Source organism: Strigops habroptila, chromosome 12 (genome assembly GCF_004027225.2).
Source record: "Strigops habroptila isolate Jane chromosome 12, bStrHab1.2.pri, whole genome shotgun sequence".
Classification (NCBI taxonomy): domain Eukaryota; kingdom Metazoa; phylum Chordata; class Aves; order Psittaciformes; family Psittacidae; genus Strigops; species Strigops habroptila.
This window is the reverse complement of record NC_044288.2, coordinates 17,995,455-18,016,194: the sequence shown is the minus strand read 5'-3', so window position 1 is coordinate 18,016,194 and position 20,740 is coordinate 17,995,455. Positions and strand designations below refer to the sequence as shown.

General features: G+C 48.0%; 1 protein-coding gene across 1 annotated transcript in view; it reads left to right on the top strand.

The window, feature by feature from the left end:
- STK10 (serine/threonine kinase 10) overlaps positions 1-20,740 on the top strand; it is a 47,524-nt gene that overhangs the window by 631 nt on the left and 26,153 nt on the right. The window contains exon 2 of the mRNA XM_030504541.1: positions 11,611-11,775. Coding sequence (XP_030360401.1) covers positions 11,611-11,775 — 165 coding nt within the window. The remainder of the gene's footprint in view (positions 1-11,610; positions 11,776-20,740) is intronic.

Here is a 20,740-nt window from a genome sequence, read left to right as displayed (position 1 = left end):
CGCTCTAAAGCAACAGTGTTCGTGCTGTTACCAGCTCTGAAATCTCTGCTTTCCTGTGCTACCGCTGGGGGAGAAGCCTTTCAGCTGGGGCTGGCTGAAAGAGCAGGTTGGGGATCCAGGCTCATTGGGAGACGTGCGTTACAGGTGTGATTTGGACCGGGAGTGGTGAATTAGCTGTTGGGCAGCTGGTTTTTGATGGTCTCATTAGGTCACTTAAGAAGGTATTGCTTTCTCACAGTTGAGGAATAAGTAGTAACTAAAGAGAAGGCCAGGAAGGGAGCTGGTCAGTTGCGGGTCAGGGCAGAGGTGTTTTACTGCAGTGCCCTGGGATTTGTTGTAATGAATTGGTATGTGATAGAAACTCTACAAAAATGGGTACTAAATATCCATTTAGTCGAAGTTCTAGTGAAGGTTCCTGTCTCATAATAAAATGCAATTCCTAAAAATCACCTTTAAATCCCTAATGTAGTTATTCTTCCAAAGGTAGCACTGGTGAAGCAACGAGTGCTTCTGTTACCAGTTTACTTAGTGTTGTGTATTGGAAATCCTTTTGTGCGTAGCCACGTTCACTCTTTTCCTGGGTAATTCTTTGCTTATATTTGCTTAAGTTTTTCATCCAACGATAGGAAGGATGTAGCCATTGTAAAAGAAGTTAATGACAAGACAAATTAAAACTTAAGAGGAATAACTGATTTAAATCTTGTCTAATTTAAAAATGGGCAACATCTCCAAAGTAGATAACTTTCAGAATGAAGCTACTTTATATGTGGCTCGTTTGGTTTTTAAGTCTGTTGTCATATCTGAATGCCTCTGCTATTAACTCCAGCCTCAAAACACCACCACAATTAGTGGAGTAAATTTACATACTGTAGGCTAAGGTAGGTAATGACATCTCCTCACCTCCAACTACTTCCATCTCCTTTGATCCTCATTTTGACCCGAATGAGAATGTGCATTGCAGTAAACAACACAGTGAAGACTACATGTTTATAACCAGAAGTTGACTCCCTCTACAACTAGTACATTTGGGCAACTCTCTGCTTTTGTGTTGTTTTAACATGGTTTATCAGGGGATGAGGAATTAACGAGGTAAAGAAATCCAAGGGCTATTTTATTCTCCTTAGTAAGGTTTTAATCCTTCATCTTCTTTGATCTCTTTTCCACCTGTTCTCCATCCTGGTTGGCGAATGGACATAGTTGGGTTTTGAAGAGTTCTCATGCAGGGTTTTGTTTGTTTGTTTAAGAATCCCAAATCATTTGGGTGCCATGTACTAGAAAGCCTTATTTTAGATAGTAGCCAGTAGCATTATTGCAGAGATGTAGTTTCCTGCCATGCTAAGATTTCACTTGCATCTTGTTTTCTTCTTTCTTAATCTGGAGCACCACCCTGGGTGCTGATGCACATAGGATGGGGATGTGAAAGATGAGGCTTTGCCTTCTTGTTCTGCACAGCTGCCAAAAAAGCCCCAAACAAAAAACCCCACTGTGTGCAAGGAGAACGTAGGTGGCCAAGATGCAATGAACAGATTTAATCATTCTCTTGAAGTCACTTTAAAGTCAATTTGCTTTTCACACAAAAGCAATCGTTTAGAGCAACTCCGAGTGTTTGTATGGCTGTGAGAGTTTCAGGATGTTTGAATGAAGTTCCTGCCTGTCTTCTGCCCCTTTCCCACACACAGAAGTGCAGGGAGATGACATAATCCACCTATGCCTACATCCTGCCCTACGCACCATATGTTATACTCGCTCTGAAGAGCCTGTCATCCCTGAGCAGTGCAAAAGAGTGGGATTTGCACACTGAAGAGTATGACCTGGGAGAAATTTAGATGTGGGTAGAAGAAAAAATGTGCTTGTTTTAGTATTATGAGACAAGGTTTGAGCAGGAGGAGGGGGTCCTGGGCTGGGTAATGGTTTTTCTGCCCTGCAGAACACTGTCAGGGAGCTGCATCTTGGACTCCCCGTGCACTCAGCTGAGCAAACTTGAACTGGTTTGACACAGTGTGTAAGAAAAGTAGGACAAGTTTAATTTAAATATATATGTTAATTAAAAATAAGCAAATCTGTAGTGGTGCCTGAAATGTACACAACAGACCATAGGAAACCTGCAGCCAGTAGAAACTACTGGGATTTCCCTGTTTTTATACAAAAGCCTTTTTCAGCAAAAGAGGACCCTGATGGTATGAGGAAACAGTGAAACTCATTGCAGAGGGTAATGAAGCTGAAAAGTAGGAAGGGGGTGGGGAGAAACTGTTTCTTTCTAGCTCTCATTCTATTAACGTCTTTAAGTCCAGCAGGTATGATAAGGAAGCGATAGCAGCCCACAGATAGCAACACACTCTGTGCCAAATACACTTTGTTACCCACCTCATCCAAAGTTCACTAAATCCAATGCTCTTAAATCACTCATTAGGCCGGCAGTCAGGAGCTGTGGTGGGTGTTTGCTAGCCTGGGCAGTCTGCAGCACCTCTAAGGTTGTGAGCCTATGAAAATACAGGTTCTTAACTCAGAGTTCTCTTTCTTCAGAAACACCTAAGATACAATCCATAGAATATATGGCAGTGGCTTTATCGGTTCAAAGTTAACATTTCTTTGTGTGTGCAGGGAGGGAGAAGTGGTAGTGGCACCCCCATGAGCTGTGTTGGTGAAGCAAAGCCCTGCTGATCTCAGGGCCATGCAGATGCCCAGCATCAAGCCAGCAGTGCAGACTGCCGTGGGCTGGATGCTTGGAGCTGCTGAATCGCATCTCGGTCCTGCAAAACCCAGCAGTTGTTGCAGCATTTGCTATTGCGGGTAGTTGTGTTCATGTCAGCAGGAATAGATGCGCAAGGGCTCTTCTGGGCATTGAGAATTCATGAGTTAGCAGGGGATGGACTGGATCTTAGAAAAGCGTGGGCTTTGCTAGAAAAAGTCCTGGGACCGGCTGCCTTTCTCATGGTGGGATTGTTTGCTGTGCTCATGCCTCTTGTGAAACGCTATCTCCCCTTCCCAGCCTGCTGATGGGGATGCTGGTCCCCGATAAGGCTTTCTCCTCACAGGGTGGGGAGCATGGGCTGCTGTGCTGCCAGCAGCCCCCAGTGCAGCAGGAACTCAAACTTGCCTTCCAACGGCTCTGGGTGCTGGTTCCCAGAGAGATATCGCTGAGCCCTGTGTTACATGCCTCACAGCTGTGCCTTTTATGTTGTTGTTCTCCTTTCTTCTTAAGATAATGGCTTGAAAAGCTGAATTTGGGTTATCTGATCTGTGAGGGTGGTATTACTGCTGTACATGCTACAGACTATAAATGCTCTGTTTTGAAATGTGAGTAATAAGACTAATTTTTAAATGTTGTGCAGCTGCTCTGTAAGCCTGGTTTTCACAGTGATGGGCCTGTTTGAAGGCACAAGACCGTCCCTGTCACTTGCAGTACTCTCTCTGCTCACCAGCTGAACCTATACTGCTCTGGCTCTGCATGAGTTGGCTCCAGTGACTCGGGCTCAGCTCTTGTCGGTTTGATTCATGGGGGATTTAACATGTAATTCCTGGAAAGGGTGTCATGGAGAGATGTTAATCTGCTGAGTTAGCTTAAAAAAAAAAAGAAAGAGAGGAAGTTAACAAAGGGGGTTGGTGAAGTTTTAGTTGATTGTAACTATGGCAGCAAAAAAAAAATTAAAGATTAAATCATTGTCCCTTAGAATGGCTGAAGGGTTTTCTTGAAACGTTTCAGCTGGGGAAAGAAGAGGAATGGGAAGACTCCACTCCTCTACTGATAGAGCAGTGGCCCAACAATATTAAACCTGGTTGAACTTTAAACTCAGTGCTCACTTGAAACCCACTTGGAACATGTGATGCTTCATCTGTGCTGAAGTCCAAGTGAAGCTTGTCCCTGGAGAGCCATGGCTGTATCTATGTGGCAGCGGAGAGGGTAGCTCTCCACGGCCTAAATATTTTGCTAATGAATTCAGTGTCATGGCCCAGAGCTTGGCAGTGCTGCTGACAGCAAGAGCTGTGGGCAATAGCGTGGAAGAGAAAGCTTAGATGAAGGCTGTGAGCCTTTCATCCTCGAGCACGTGGCAATCATTGTTTCTTAGAAAAATTCCTGCCCAGCACATCTCATAGTTCTTAATTTTTTTTTTCCTCAAACATGCAGTTTCCTTGGAAAAAGGATTCTTTTTCTCATCCTTGGGATGCTGTAGTGTATATCAGGGGTTCTCCTCATGAGTCTCAGATCAAACCCATCCTTGCTGCCACATTATGTGGTTGCAGGTCCTGGGTGGCTTGTGCTGCTCTCCCATCCACCAGTACTGCCAACCTTGCTCAGTCTGAAGTCATGGGAGAAAAGGAATTTGGCTACAAAGAGCAAAGTCACATAAAACATACTCTTTAAAACACTGAGGTAACAGGTACATGTTGACAAACTTGCCTCTGGAAGGCAGTGGGAGTGGTGCAGGCATGTGGTTTGCCAGCGCTGGGTGCTGCAAACCACAGGCACAGTGACCTGCTGCCTCGCTCAGCATAGCCCGTCTGCTTCAGCAGCTGGGCCTGAGCATCACCGTGCTGCCGGAGCTGCTTTGCTTCTGTTGGAGAGGGGAATGCAGTCATGTTCAGGAGTGATGTCTGTATGTGCTGCCTCAAGGATGAAGGGTTGGAAGGGGAAGTGTGGCCCTTGTGAAGAGCTGAGCTCTTAGTGCTTCTGGAGTTGGATTAACTGACTTCTGCCTCCTGGCTATAGAAAAGCACCTCACTTCCACCCCTGAATGTCATCTCTTCAAAACAGAATGCTTTTCCCATCCAACACGTGGAAACCTTTCTGTGCAATTCCCTGACACCTGCCTGTGCTTGTGTTCTCATTCAACCAACCAAAATGTTTGTGTGGTATTTCAGTAGGCAGGAGAGACAGTGCAGGAAGTTGTGCCCCCGCAAAACCAGGTGATGCTGGTGGACCTCTGCTGCTTGTTGTTGTTGAGCTGCTGCCTGCCCTGCATTTCTCTCTAGACAATCGCAGGCAAGCGCAGGAGAGTTGTTGGGTGTCCGCCCTGGGCAGGCTTGTGCTGCAGAGGTAGCAAAGGTCTGAGCAGTTCGTTATTCTTCTACCGAGGCCTTTTCTAGCACAGAGTGAAAGAGCTGACACACAGACGTGACTACTATCATTGCCTGTCTAAGCCCTGTTCCCTGGCTCTCAGGTGTAGTAGCTGCTTGAGCCTTAGCTCCTTATGTACCAAACTGGAGCAGAAAATTGCTATGAAGCTCAGAAGTGCCTGCATGGAGTTTTTCCTCACCATTTTAATTTTCTCTTTCAATATTGTGGCATTGACTGAAGATCAGGCAGGAGTGCTTCACCCAGAGCACTGTGTTCTTCCAGGGGACCAGTGATTTGAAGGATGTTTTGTGCTTCTGAGTTCTAGGCCTGTGTAGGCTGAAGATGTTGGATCCATGTGGATCTTTCCTCTCTTCAACCCTGGCATGGATACTTGTTCACTTCTCACTTGCACCAGGACCACGAGGTCCACTCAGTTTCTGTGGGTGGGCTATAGTGGGATGTAGCAGCAAAGAAGCCTCTTGTTCTTCTGGGCTCTGCTGCGGTGTTTGGGTGCAAGGTCTGAAGCACTGCACAGCGCTTTCCTGTTCCTTGACCAACCAACTGCTGCTTGGGCTTGTTATCTCTCACCCTCTTCTGCTGGGCCAGTGCTGAGCCTTTAAGACAAGAAAAGGTGTTTGTGCCACACTTCGGTCACACTGGTTTTTGGCATGTCTACAGAGAAAACAAGTCCTTGGCCATAGTTTGAGCTCTCTGGTTATGTTACTTTGCCTCTAGCTTGTAAAAACCAGAGGAAGGCGTTTCTGCATGGTTTTTTATAACTAACACTGACTTGTTTCACAAGCCACTTCCGCTTCCCCTTCGCCCCTGCACGAGTGTTGCCACAGCTGCCAGAGCACCAGCACTGGTCCAGCCCGACCCGATGCCGCTGTGTGTATCGGGGCTGCCAGACCAGGGCTGTGCCAGCCTTACTGCTGTGCCTGTGCCTGCTCATCACCAACTGATCTGCTGGGTCTGCCAAGGGCTGGATTCATCGTTTCCAAAGAACCCCAAACCAGGCTTCACTTATGGTGGCAGACTGAAGTGGCTCTAGGGAGCTTGTTGGGCTCGTTTCAGCTCCCATTGATTACTGGACAATAATACGAGCACTGACTCAAGTCTGTCTATTCTGTGCTTGATTACTGATGCAGGCAGCTTGGGCAAAGTGCATCGGAAGGCAATTAGTCGTTAGGTAGTCTCTGAGAAATAAGTAAGTGTGCAGTTGCTTGCATACAAAGGCACACAATGGGAATGCGGTGTGGGAGGTGGGGGAAGTCAGAACTATCCCCCTCCAAACATAGCATCCACTGAAAGCACCAGGCTTTTTACTCCTGGTTCTGTAACTCAGTGATATCTGAAGCATCAGCTTTCCTGGCACAGAGAGAAGGCTTACCAGGATGGGAAGAGTAGCTCGCACCAAAAATATGGTGACACGATATGGCAGACCAGCTTAAAAAGGATTGTCCCTTGGCTTGGGAAGATGCTGTGGGCAAGCATGTGTAGACGACATGATCGGGTGCTGCCGGTGCTAGCTCTCTCCTTTCCACTAGTGAGTGAGAGTTCATGTTGGGTTTCCCCTGCCTCACCTAGAAACTGGCCATTGCCTTCAGCAGCAATCCTGCACGAGGAAGGACTGAACAATCCAGCCTTCCGGTAATGTGTTCTTTAAAGGCTTAAAATAGTTCCTGTGTTTGTCACAATCTGGATTTCACAATAGCTCAGAGGTTGAGTCACAGGCAAAGCCAAACAGCCTCTTCTGTCACCTGAACAGGCACCCCTTAAATCCATAAGTAGTTTCTCTATGCCTCTGCCTTCTAGGAGTAATCCTATTCATCCCTTATCCCCTGGTATTCCCAGTGTGTTTGCTAGTAGCATGTCCAGCACCTATCTTGCTCTAGAGAACTCCAGCAAGATCCTTTGCTTTGTATCATGCTTGGCTCCTGGCATGCCTTTCTGGAAGTGGTTTACTGGAGAACTTTTATGTGATATGTTTTCTGTGGAATGCACGTTCCAATCCTGTTTCTGCACAGACCCGTCAGACGTGGTCTCTGCGGTGTGTTGATTTGCACAAAGGCTGGAAGTGGCCGTAAGGGCTTGTCAGGTTTCAAATGCCAAGGCTGTAATGAATCGAACTGTAGCTTAACAGTCCATCCTGGGCACTGTGCTGGCAGCTGGCTGCTCTCTTTGTTTAGTTTTGGTACTAAACTGCACTCCAGGGACAAATTATCCATGGTATTAAAACGGCCAGGAGTGAAGGAGCTAAAAGATGATGGAACTGGATGTGTGCTTTTGACTGGCCAGCTGTAGGTTGTAGACTGGCATCAAACAGTTTCTGTTCTTGGAATCTTACCATCTTTGTGGTTCTTTTGCTTCTGCCCACAAATTTCACTGGAAGAAAATGGGAAACGCCACAGATTCCTCAAAGGCTGTGCATTTGGGGGTGTTCTACCTGAGAACAGAAGTGTTCTCTCCATCTCTGCATTCTTTACCTGGACTTTTGCTGGGTTGGAGACCCTGTAATTAGGTTGGGGTTTGCAGAAGACTTGGGGTTTCTAATTCAAACTGTATTTTGCAGGATTCCATTCCAAATGATGTGGCTGTCTAACAGACTGTTGATGAGTTGTCCTAGGGTGCTTTCTTGATAGTTCTTGGTTTTCTTCTTTCCTCCATATCATTGTCTCTTCCTTTCTTTGGGATTTAAAGACAAACCAAGCAGCCAGCATGAGAGAAGTTTTCATGTCCCTTGCTGTAAGGTGAGGGCATGGTCCCCCTCCAGATAGAAGTAAAGCTGCAGAGAGGCTGGTGCAACCTTTTCCTTCCATCCTGCAGCTCTCGGAGAATTAGCAGCAGATGCTGTCTCTTCTCAGTCTGGCACTCTGTGTCCCCTTGCTGTAAGGGGCATTATCTAGGCCTTCAGGTGACAGACTTGGAGATGCTGATTCCTTCTGCCTAATTGCTAGCTTGGCTTGTTGAGGGCAGGGCAGGCTGTGTTTTGCTTTGTGCTAATGTCTTGAGGCAGATTCACATCTATTGCACAACGATAAGCAGAAATCAAGAAAGGGCTTTAAACCCTAAACCATCATCTCACACCAGGGATGTCTGAAAGCAGCTCCCAGGGCTGGCAGTGTTTGCCTTTGGCCTATTTGGGATCACAACAAACCTTCCTGGAAGCATATCTCTGTCGTAATACAATGTATGCAGGAAAATACCAGCAGAGAAGCTGCAGGAAATCGCCAGATGTGAATTACAGAGACTGCCTGGCGTACTTGGCCAAAATGTGACGCTGCCTGTACAAATCTGGCTTGCTGTGAGCAGCTTTGGGAGCTGGCTGGCTGCTGTGAGGGGCTGTGATGCAGCCATCTGCCTGATGGCAGGCAGCTGCCATTCCCAGGGAGCCTGCAGCCTGGTGTCACGGCTGGAGGAAGAACAGATGGATGGAAAATGAAGGTGGAGAAATGGACAGAAGCTCCTTGGATTTCCAAAGCTCTTGCAGTGACAAACGTGACTTGCTGAGCTCAGTTCAGGAATGCCCACACCAGACGGTGGGAATCTCCCTGTCTTACATGGTAGACACACTACAGACTGGGTTTGGGCTCAGGCTGGCCAGAGACAACTCAGGAGGGGATGAGCTGTCCAGAATGTACGAGTGTTGGTCCTCTCAAAGGCAGCTGTGTGGAAGAACCAGTCTTCTCTCCACACTACAGTGGGCCATGACAGAGGAGATTAATTTTCCAAGATCGCCCATGACTTCATAGTCTTGGGTCTCCTTCCTACTTCACCTTCTTCCGCTGTCCTGCAGGGCTAAGGGTCATTTTGGTCTCTTCTGGGAAGTGCTGTGAGTGCACTTAGTTGTAGCCATGACATTATCACAGGAGCAGGGACAGTACAGGGCTCATGCGCACACCATGCCCGCAGCATCCCTACCCGTGTAAGCTTGCTGTTTCAGAAGCTAATGTTCTTGCTTCACGGGTTTGTGGTGTCCTGAGCTGACTTCTCTTTGGAGATGGTGGTGTCGCTTCTGCTGGTGTGACCAAGTGGTGTGACACCCCTGTGCCTGCTGGTCTGAGGGGACATGGGGCAGTGCAGTGCTCCTCTCCCCTTGGGGTGGAAGCCCACCTCATGCAGCCTGTGGGATCCCTTCCCTCCCCAGGCTGTCTCCCCTGCTAGAATGGATGAGGAAATGGAGGTGGCTGGGTAAACACTCTCATTTGGGACAGTCCAGCGTGGTGGAGAAAGGCAGCAGCTAATTCTGTTATGGACATCTTTAAAGACTGAACATCAGGCAGGGCATACACGGGCTCATATCTAGAAAGGAAGTGATTGCTGGGGGTTGCTGGGTTGCTCACCCGTTAGTAATGATGAATGAGGCCAGTCTGCCACAGTGAACATGTGGGCTGCAGTCACTCCCTCACCCACAGCTTGCAGCCTGGTTTGCAAACCTGTGTCCTCCAGCTCAGCATCCAGCATCCCTGTACTTTTGCCTCTAGCAAGCCCAGGAGGGGATCAGAGGTGGCAGTGTGGCTGTCAAGGTGACTCCCCCGAGGCTTGGGAGTGAGGGTAGGTCGTATCAGACTTCTCAGTAGGTGATGCTGTGGGCAACTGGGGCACGTTCTACTCCCGGGCTCTTTTAGGTGCCTGCAGGGCCCCAGCATCCTGGAAAGGCTGAGCTGGCCGGGACCCCGCCAGTGGGAAGCGTGCAATGGCTGACCTCCAAGGGAAGCCCCACCTCCTCTCACAATATTTACTTCCCCTTCTTGGACCTCTCCCAACACCATAAGTGCAAAGCAAACAGAGTGGGGCACCTCTTGCTTCAATTTGGAAGCGCTCTGCTTTTCCCCATGCTTACTGTGCTCTGCGTCTCCCCCTGCCCTGCTCTGTGTGCACTCCTCTGGGCATCTAGGGGTAACTTGGTGAGAAACAAACCAACGGGAGCAAAAGAAACCAGCATGAGCTTCTGTCTTGCGCTTGGGCAGCAAGCCCAGATGGAAATGAATTTGTCCCCTGTGGTAAAGACAGAGCTGTCAATGCCAATTCATGCAAATGCAGCAAGTCTTCAAAACCCAGCAAAGACTCAGGGGTCCCTTACTTTCCCCACTACATTGTCTTGGTTTCCCCTTACTCCTTGCCCCCCTTCCCAGCCTATTCCTCAGTACACAGTTATGCTATCACTTAAGCTATATAAAACTGTTCATCGGGGCTCACAGTGTTTGTATTAGGAATTAATCATCCTGTAAGCTCCTTTGTAGGTTTTCCAAACACACATACATAAACTACAGAGCAGTAAGAAAGGTCACAACCAGAGCTTGCCCAGCTCCTACAGTAGCAGCACCCACAGAGGGGGAAAGGCAGCCCAAAGTGGGTGTGATGGAAGGAAAATAGGTAATGAACTGCCATCATGGCATGGGTCTTGCCTGCATCAGTGGGGAGCAGAACGGGTGAGCTATAGAGATTTATCCTGCCCCTTGATCTGGTGATTCAGTGCACTGCTGGGAATGGCGGGATGCTCCTGAGTCAACAGCTCCCGTCTTGCCCCCTCTACCAGCATGTGACGCATCCCAGTGCAGAGACTGTCTCGCAAACTCTTTTGGTGTTCTTTTGAAACAATTTGTACAAACTGTATTTGCAAAATGCAAACTTGCCGTGGCCGTTCTGGGAGAAGCCAGTGGACAGTGCTGGGTGGATGATGCTGAAATGGTCCTCCATGGGAGCAGCTCCATCCCTGCTTACAGGTGCTTGCTCTTAGCCAAACCTTTCATCAGCTGCATTTTCCTCGTGTGGGATGGGAGCACGAGAAGAGTGGGGTGACAAGAAACATGTCTGCAAATGCTTCCAGTACAGCCTGGAACTTCCTAGTCTGTTACTAGTGTGTGGCTCCTACAAGCAGAGCAGCCCCTTCCTGGGCAGTGATTGCTGCTTGGGGAAGAGTGATTGGGGGGAAGGAGGTCAGCAACCATGTGTCTGTGGTGGTGTGAGGAATGGGAAGGGAAAGTTTTCCAACCACTGAGAGGTTTTGATGGTTTTCTGTTTATTTGGTGAATAAGCTGGTTAAAGGGACTATAGACAATGGAGGGGGCAGCTCGGAAAGAATGTGTACTATTTTTATTACTGTGATCTGAGAAGCCCACTAGTATGTAACACCAGGAATACTGGGCAGTCCTGGGAAATCAAAATACACCCGTCTTGAATTTGGCTGCATTATCTGTGTACTCAGGACTTCTAGTAATTGGAACTATCGCCTATGATATTATCAGAGAGCCTCATGCTACAAACAGTAGGATACATCTCCTTTTCTAAAAGCCTCTTTCTCCCCAGGATGGGAAGTGGTGTGGGCACTGGAGACTGGAAGGAGGATGCTTTGGCCCTGACACAGCATTCATCCTCTCTGCAAAGCTATGGGCAGGTTGAGGAAGCAGAAATGCCTCTGCAAGTTTCTGTGCTTGTGTTGTGGCTGGTACCAGTCAAGCTGAGCATGAATTGGAAGAGCAGGACTTGTGCAAGTATTGTGTGCTCCTGGCCCTTCTCGCCTTTGTTGTACTCACACTGGTTTTGTCTTGCAGGCTAAGAACAAGGAAACCGGTGCTTTAGCGGCTGCCAAAGTCATTGAAACAAAGAGTGAAGATGAACTGGAGGATTACATGGTGGAGATTGAAATACTGGCAACATGTGATCACCGGCACATCGTCAAGCTGCTGGGAGCCTTTTATTGGGATGGCAAGCTCTGGGTAAGAGGCTGTTCCTGTGTGTGACCTGTATAGCTGCACATTTCTGCCCATGGCAGGGGCTTGGAACTGGGTGAGCTTTAAGGTCCATTCCAACCCAAACCATTCTGTCATTCTATAATTTTCAAACCCATCTTCATGGCCAGTTCCTCTGCTCCTTCTTACAACTACTGGCAAGTCAGGAAAGTGTTAAAGGGTGCATTCAGCAGCTCTGTTACTTTTTCCTTCCTCTTTTTAATCAGATACCTTTATGGCCTCCCAGGGTATTCTTACTAGAGTTAAAAAAAGATCTCAGCTTTTGAAACTTGTACTTGTGTGAGCTGAGCTGTCAGAGCTGTGGTTCCCTGCTCATTATGCCGAGGGAGCCAAGGCCTGAGCTGCAGGGCTGTCACTGGAATAACACAATCCATGTCTAGTTCATTCCTCAGTTAAGCAATGCAGGAGAGGTACTATTCTATTGGGCAATGTGTGCTTATTCAGCAAGCACCTTTTGCAGTGTCAGCATGCGTTGGTGCCCGTTCTTATTTAAAAACTCATCACTAAAGCCCCCAACTTCTCTGTGACACCCTGCTCGGAGGGCTGCGGTACCCAGCACTGAGCACTTCCTCCTGTGTGTTATCTTGTTTCAAGGGAGCCGGGCTGCAAGTTGCCTAGAGACTAGGTATTTGTGATGCTGAGCCCTGGCTGCATGAAAGAATGAAGTAAATATGTACACTTCTGAGGAAGTGAAAGACAAACATCTCTGCTAGGAGGGGACTCAGCATTTGGACAGGTTGCAAATGCAGCAGAACTAATCTCAGCAAAATTAAAAAGGCAAACACACATGGAGCTTGGGTGAGAGGTGGGGCTGGTTTATATTCCGCTCTGTTCTGCTGGTTTCACCTCCCTGCACTGTGCCTGGCCTACATTGGCCTTGTTCATTCTCTCTAAAATGTCAGCCCCCTCCCCTTTCCCCTTCCACCTCCTCCCTGCAAAAGGAAGCTTTGCCTTCCTTCCTGTAGGGAAAATGGATTGCAGGGCTCCTCAGCTCTGCTTTTGTCTAAGAAGTGCTTTGTAATGTCATACGCTTGCCGACCTACTAAAATTAAACAGCCTCTTTGAAGCGGCTGGAACAAGAGCCTCCTGTATGAGGCTTTCCCGTGAGGGTAGATGTTACAGCTCTGTCCATTGTTTTGGGAGGAGGATCGTTCTCTTTATTTAATTATTTGAGTGGCATTTGCATTTCATTGCTCAGGCTGTTCTTGTTAATGCTCCAGTGTTTTACTGGCTTTGAGGGAAGTAAATAAGCCAGGCTGTTATACTTCTGGAAGGCTTCTAGTTGTTAGCAGGTTTTCTCTTAAAATCTTCTGCTTCTTGGTCACCAGTGCTGCTGGGGAAAATTTGCATCCAAATATAACACCAGGTTTCATTGTCTTGTCCATATCCCCTCCCCATTTCTTTGTGTGGTTGTTTTAGCCATCATTTTCCAGGACCATTTGCAAATGGTCCATTTGCGTGATGGGTGCATGGACTCCGCTGCACTTTCTGCTTCATGTGGCTCAGGCTTTGGGTATAACTGCTGTGAGTGCGTGTCTGGTCAGCGATTCCCTGTGGTTTCCTTGTCCTTGTAGCCTGGTGTGGAAAGACAATGTTCAAAGTGAGACAGGGGCAGGAGTGGGAGCATGCAGACAGGCTGGCAAGGGGTCCAGACTTGCCTGGCCTCCTGGATGGCAGGAGTTCTATGGCTCTGAATAATTTACAGCTTGGTCTGTGCCACAAGCGGTCTGAGCCAACAGCACTGAGAGGCTCAGCGCTTGGAAGGGCTGTTGCTAAATCAGCCTGTTGACTGTTCTCTGACTCTCCTCCTAACAAGGAAAATATGTGAGGAAACCTGTTTTTCGGTGGTGGTTGCTGCTGCAGAAGTGTCCTTGTCCCCCTGAGCTGCATTGGGTCCTCGTGGCTCCTCTGTGCCAAGGTTTGGCTTTGTGCTTCAGTAACCAGAAAGTGACATGCAGTATTTATGGAGCAGAAAAACCTTTCTGTGCAAAGGGAAGCGGCTTATCCCACAGCAGCTGCTTTGGAATCCATAGAACTGAAATGAAAGCACAAACCAGCAAATTCCTCATGCTTTTATACCTGGTCGGCATCAAGCTGAAGGAGGAGAACCCCAGTTCTCACGCAGGGCAGAGCAGAAGCCCACTGTGAACCACAGACAAGGGCTTGGAGGACCCCAGTGAGTCTACAGAAATATAACTGGTGAGAAAACAGCATCCAGCATGATCTCTTCCTCAGCATATAAATACACTGCAGAGATGGTGTGCCCTCACCAGCACATGCTGTCTCATTCCATTCCCTCTCCATCGTCTTCTCTTTGCTCATGGCAGAGGCCAAGCAGTCTTGTGCCGGTTGAAAACAGCCCAGGGGTGGCAAAACTGCAGTGGCATGCGTTTTCATTATTTTATTTCATTTTTGTTATAAGCCCTGTGGCATTCGATGTTGTTTTGCGTAACTCCCAGCTGCTGGAAATGGGGGCACCAAAGGAAAGCTGAGAATCTCATGCTATTAAACAAAAAAGAGTCTGGTTTGAGTCTTTGTGGCTGGGCCACATCTTACAGTCCTCTTTTCTGAAGAAATGTGGAAACACAAAGGCAAACCCCCCTGACCCAGTATACATGCAACTTTAAAAAAGGAATCTTTTTAAAGCTATTTTGTGACTGATGAATGGGACTAAGATATGGGGTTTGATCGCTTGGAATCAGTGGTGCTGAACCTGCACTGATAATTATTAGTACATGGGAAAGGAAAACAACAGACCTTGTGTGTTGTGTCCCTCTTGAGGGCTATGTGCTTTGTTGGTTGTTTTGGTTTGTTTTCTCCCCCCCTTCCAAAACAACACAAAGACTGAAACCTCAAAGGAAGGGAGGAACTTTTGATCTCCTGCTTCTGAATATCTCTGCTGCTTCCAAGTGTCTCCTCTCGCAGACAGAGGAGCAGTAAGACAATAAGATGACTGGGGAGGAGAGTCTCCTTTGGCGTGATGAACTCCAGCTTCCCTATGGGAGATCTCTGCTCCCGGGGGATGGTGGGCATCTCCACCAGACAACCAACGCACTGATCGTAAGAGTGGGGCAGGAAACACAGGATCCCTCCTGCAGGAGCCTGCCAAGATGCTCCAGCATCGAGTTTGCAAGATGCTCTGGAAATTAGTTGCCATGTCAATTGGCCCCAGGTATTTAACCACAGGACTCTCTCAGTGGTGGTACAACTTCCCTAGCAAAGCACAGGGGAATTCTTTTCCCCCTGCCTCCTTTTCTCTAAACCATGGTTGCTATAGCAAATGGGTTTTGAATAAACAGACATTTCCTGGAGATCAAAGCAAAAACCGCTGTACCATGCAGGTAACCCTGCCTTGCCAGAGCATTTTGGGGATGGTTAATTTAATCAGCTTAGAGTTTCTTCTCACCAGCCTGCTGTGTGGGTATGTAACTCGTATAGCTTGCAGATAGACACCAGCTTTGTAGCTAGTCTTTGTACTTCCCTTAAAAAAAGCCTTTTGCATTTTCTGTGGGCAGGCTCTGACCTGCTCAGCCAGGGACGTTTTGGATTGCTACCCCTTTGATATGGATGTTGACTGGAGATTTGGGCCTTCTTGAAAATCCTGTATCGTAAAGAAATGTTCATTATCCCATGCACTAGACTGCTGGGCTATGTAAAGCATCTGCAGCTTTTAATTCTCTTAAGTTGGAAATACCTTTTCTTTAAAACAAACAATAAAGAAAGCTGATAACCGTATCAGATTCCCTAAGGTTTTCCTTAGCAGAGGAAGGTTATTGCAGCTTGCAGGGATATCTCACAAGGTGAGCAGCCTGAGCTGTGGCTGGATGCCCACAGGGGACCCTTCACATGAATGCTGTTCCAGACCAGGGCTCTCCAGGCTTCTTAGTCATGTGTCCTCAAGGAATCCGAGGGCTATTCGGGTCCCTTTAAAATTTAACTTGGCGGGAGAGCTGCAGTCTAAACTGGCCCTTCCTGCTTGGCCTCATGCTCCTGAAGCTTTGTACCAAACGTCCCCCTGAAGTGCTTGAACAGTCCTCTGCGGTTTGCGAGTGTCAAGCTGCGCGTAGTGCTTGAGCATAGTAAAGGAGAGACCCAGAAAAACAAAGTGAACTTTGTTAAACATCTAGCCAATGTCCTAGAGGAACAACCCTTTCCTTTCTAGTCCTCCTTTTCCTCAACTGCAGAAACTTAAATCCATGCCAGGTTTGGCTGCATCCTGAGAGCCTCTAAGAGCACACAGCACTGTGTTGCTGGCCAGGCCGTGCTCTGGTACCCATGAACTGCTGCAGGATAAGCCCCACTGGGCAAACTGGCATGGGGATGGTGTTTGCTGGACAGTTTCTAAATTCCTTCCAGTCTAGAAGTTGGGCAGAGCTGTAAAACAGCCCCAGTAACTTCTGCAGGATGGGTAGGTAAGGAGCAGATGTGGGCAAACATCTGCACACATCAGGTCAGGGCATCGCTATGCCGCTGGAGGCTGGGAGTGCAGCAGGGATATCACTGTGTCCCCTCCCTGTCCTTAGAGTCAGACAGATGCACGTCATCTTGGCCCAGGGCTGGAAATTGGAAAAAGCAATGTAGCCCAGTGGTTCTTCTGACGCTTCCCGGAGTTTCTGGGGTCAAGCAATTTGCTGTTCAAAGCAGCATAATTGGCCTGGGTGGATAATCACTTGTGCTTCGACCTTGGGACCATGCCTTTGCCAGCAGATGCTGTGGAGCGGGTGTCTGGGTGGCATCCTCTATCCCCTCCCTACCACCTACTGTCTGCCCGTAAAGCAGTAAGGCTTCTCCCTGCCTGCCCTTATGGAAGTTGTTTACTGCCTTTCCCAAACACATGGAGATCTAAGTCACCTTCTGCCCTCCTCTCTGCTGTAAAGCTGGGTGGTGGGTTGCACGAGACCAACATACCTGTTCTGTGAACGTGAGCTTCAGCATTCAGACTCCTGGCAAGTCACTGGAAATGCTATTTCTGGGTAAAACTGGGGCTTTCCCTTAAAACAAGGATGGAATCGGAGTGATTTTGATCAACCACCAAGAATGACTTATGCAGCAGGTAAATCACCATAGCCCAGCCAAGTTCAAGAGCACTTCTTCTACAGGTAGTAACATGACAATGCAAACTAGAATAGAAGCCTTGGTCTACCATCCTTTATAGAGGGTAACATTATAAGACAAGGTTATTGAAGCAATAATAATGCCTTGTGATTACATACCCTTGTCATCTATACTCCATGGAATGTTTTATAAAAGAGACCTGGTGTCATTATCCTGGTTATTAGAAGGGGGAGTGGAGGCACAGACAAGAATTTGCCTAAAGTTTACCCAGCAGGTAAATGGTACTTGGGAATAAGTCTTATGTGCTGAATCCCAGTCCGGGGTTATAACCATGAGGCCATAGTTTTATGAAAAGAAAGTAGCAGACAAGAAGCCTATAGGCAAATCAGCTTTCAAAGCGCTTTAAAACTTTGTTTAGAAATGTATTGCAATAAGCCACGTTCCCACTTGGCTGGCTTACCCAGGGAAATGCTAAGGAATGATGTTTGCATATAGATGAATATTTATGAGCTATCTATGTATAAGAGACAGTGCCTTAAAACCCAGCTTCAGCCTGTGCCCTGGAACAAGCGATAGATTGCAAGTTTAAAGTTCTTTATTTCAGATATAGCCTGAAAGTTGTAATTTGGGAGGAAGGGATGGCCTTGTGCAGACTTATGGCTTGGAGTGATTTCCACTGGCTTCAAAGCCCTCAGTGAAAAGTTAAATAACATCTTGTGTGATGGATCCAGCCACCTTGTATTGTGAATCTGGGGGTAATCAGAAGAAATAGTTGTTTCTAGGGAGATACCAGGCAGGAGTAGAAAACTTATCAAGCCCTTTGCCACCCCTTCAACGAGTCATCCTCCTGGGTAGGTGAGGCTTTGAGCTGTGTTGGAACTGCTGACTGTTAATAGAAGACACCAGGAAACTTGTCCTGGGTCAAACTCCAGCTCTTGCAGTGAGCTCTGCCCCTCTGAAATGCATCATGTATTTCAGATGCTGGCACAAACTTGGGGCGCTTGAGGTTAGTAAATCTTTCCACTGGAGAAGCAACTTGTTCCTTTTAGCTATTTAGATTTCAAAGGATTTTCAGTGTTTTGCTGCTCATCCAGTAACAAATGCTCGTGTGAACTGAGTGGCCTCTAAATGCTGATTAACTTGGTGAGAGAAGGGGATCCCAGCCCCAGCCCTCCAAGCAGCAAAGGCTTTGCCCCATGCCTGGGCAGGGAGCCATTGCCTGGGTGTTTTTCTGGTTTCTATAGCAAACAAGAGTGCTGGCCTTCCTCCCGGTGTCCCTGTGTCCCTGTTCCACAGAGCATGAGGCTGTGGGTCCAAGCGCTGAAGGGAGAGCTCATGAACAAGCCTGTGCATGTTGCCATTAACCCTTCCCACAGCACTCGGCATCCAGGTACCACTGCCTGGTCATGGCCATGCTGACCCTCTCTGCTTTACAGCTCATAGCTGTTTGTGTTCTCTGGCCATGGGTGTTCTCGGATTCTCGTCCCTCTGGGATGCTGGTTAGCGAGTCAGGATGGTGAATTCAAAGGGGTCAGATATCAGCCCTTGTCAAAGGAAACTGAATGCTCTGTGTGATTCTAGCAAGGGGAAAGATGCTTTTTGCAATGTCAAAACTGCTTTGTTAAGCTACAAGGAATTCTGATTTGTTCTGCCAAAATCTCAGTAGGAATGAGAATATTTCTGCCAACCTGAGGGGGTAGTTCAAGGAAATATTTTGTCATCTCAGAATGATTTAGATGTGAAGACCTCATCCCCAGTCTCCCTGTGATCAGCAGGGAGCTCTGCATTCAGAGAGGAATATGCAGTGTCATTTGACTTTGTTCTTGATAAAGCTTTCCTGCTCTGGAACTCCATAAGCCTTGGGTTTTCTCACTTGCTGCCCTGTATCTTCTTTCCCCCACTTGTTATGGGGACAGACCTTTTTTAAATTTCAAATATTTTTCTCTGTAGGTTATTTTGTTCAGAAAAGGGGGGAGAAAAAGTTTATTATATTTGAAGTCTCTGAATAGTGTCCTTGTCTGCAAGGGAAAATTGGCAAGCTTGGAACACTCTCTTACAGAGAGCTAATTATTTCGCTTCCACCTACAGCATATTTGTCATGTCAGACAAGCTGTTGACATTTGTGCTCTGCTGTGGCAGCACAGAGGCTTCTGGTGACTTCTGTATTGTTTTGTGGCCTCTCCAGCGTGTGCTGAGGGCTGCTGCAGTAGAGGGGAGCATGGAGCTGGTGGCTTTTGCAGGTGCAAGTGGTTCTTGGGTGCTTGTCCCCTCTTGCTTTGGTGGCCTCATGGGGCTCTAGAAGTGAGGTTGGGAAGCGTGGTGTGTGTTCTCGGTGTGTAGCAGGCTGCTGTAGTGTCTTGCCCTGTCTTCAGCCCCCAGCAAATCACTAGAGCAGCTCAGCCTTGCTTTGAGTCACCATTTGGCCTATGAGCAACACTGGCGTAATCGGTTCCCCCTTTTCTTACAGCCTGTTTGCATGTGTTGGGTGAAAAGCATTGGGCAGGAGGGTGGTGGGGAAAGTGCCAAGTTACGTAGGTGTAGGAATGCGATCCACCTCCTCCCTCTGCACCGTAATGTAAACTTGCTCCTTGGACTTCAGTCGGAGCAGGGCACGCTGGCCAAGATAACGGGGGGACTCAACATGCTTGCAAGCAAAATCAACAGCCCTTGATTCCAAGGTGGTGCTCCCTAAAACCAGACTGTGTGGTCCTGCACGCCACTGTGCTATGGGTGACAGAGGGGAGCTTCTCCTGAGAGTGCTGATTGGTATTGCTTATTTCTTCTTGCAGCCAGCCGGACAGCATAGCTTCACCATTAACCACCAGAACTTGGGTTCAAATGTCAAGCAGATGGAGTAAAGGACATGCCCCTTGACCGTGACTAAATGCGGTTTCTGTGCCTAAATATATCCCTGTGTTCTTCCCACCAGCGAGGAACAGCTCTGTCCTCTGGGGTTTGTGTCACTCAGAAGCTGAAGCCCCTTTCTCAGTCCTGGGAGGTAGAAATGTGTTCAGAGATTTTGCTGGAGCCATGAGGATGGGCTCAGCCCACCAGCTCGAGGGACATGATGGGCTTGAAGGGACAGAGGATGGAACCAAGTGGGGGTGGCTCTTCACCCAGTGTTTGGGTGTTTGGTGCAGGCGGAAGCCCTGACAGATAGTGGGGCAGTATACAAGCTTTTTATGGGGTCTCCCCATGTGTCCAGCCATAACTGGGCTGTGGAGGCAGTGCTGATATCTCGGGGTACACATGGAGGTTGCTGTCTGCATCCCAGGTGGCTGCCATGCATGTGGGACTGGGCTTTGTTTGTGTGCCTCTGGCACAGAGTGGTCTCGGAGTGGAGCTTGAGATCTAGATCCACCATCTGCCTGGGTGCTTTTGGGCAAATGGCCATCTGTGTTCTTTGTGCAACACTTCATCTTTGCTGCAGCCAGTGTTGCTGGACCAGCGGTGCCCCCACTAAGGGTGTTTTGTAGATCTCAGCCCCTGCTACAGATGCTGCTGACCTTATCCAAGTCCTCTCGGTGCTGCAGTAACATGCAGAGTTTGACAACAGAGCTGGCTGTTGTCAGTCCTGTATTTTCCATGGCATGTGTATTAGGGTGCTAAAGCAGCAGTGTGGGATGGACACCAGCAAGCTGCTGGGTGGCTTTGATACTGAAGAACAGGATGGGAAAGCTGGTGTTCAGTAGCTAATGAACACCCATTGCAAGTAATGGGGCAGGAAACTTTCCTCCTGTTTTAGAACCAGGTCTGAGGGCTGTAGGAAGATTCTTTCCTGGACCTGCTCTGTTTCCTCTGCCTCTGAGTTGAGACCAAAAGCCCCAGAGACTGTCTGGGCTCTCAGCTTCCCACTGCTCCTGCAGGGCTCAGAAAG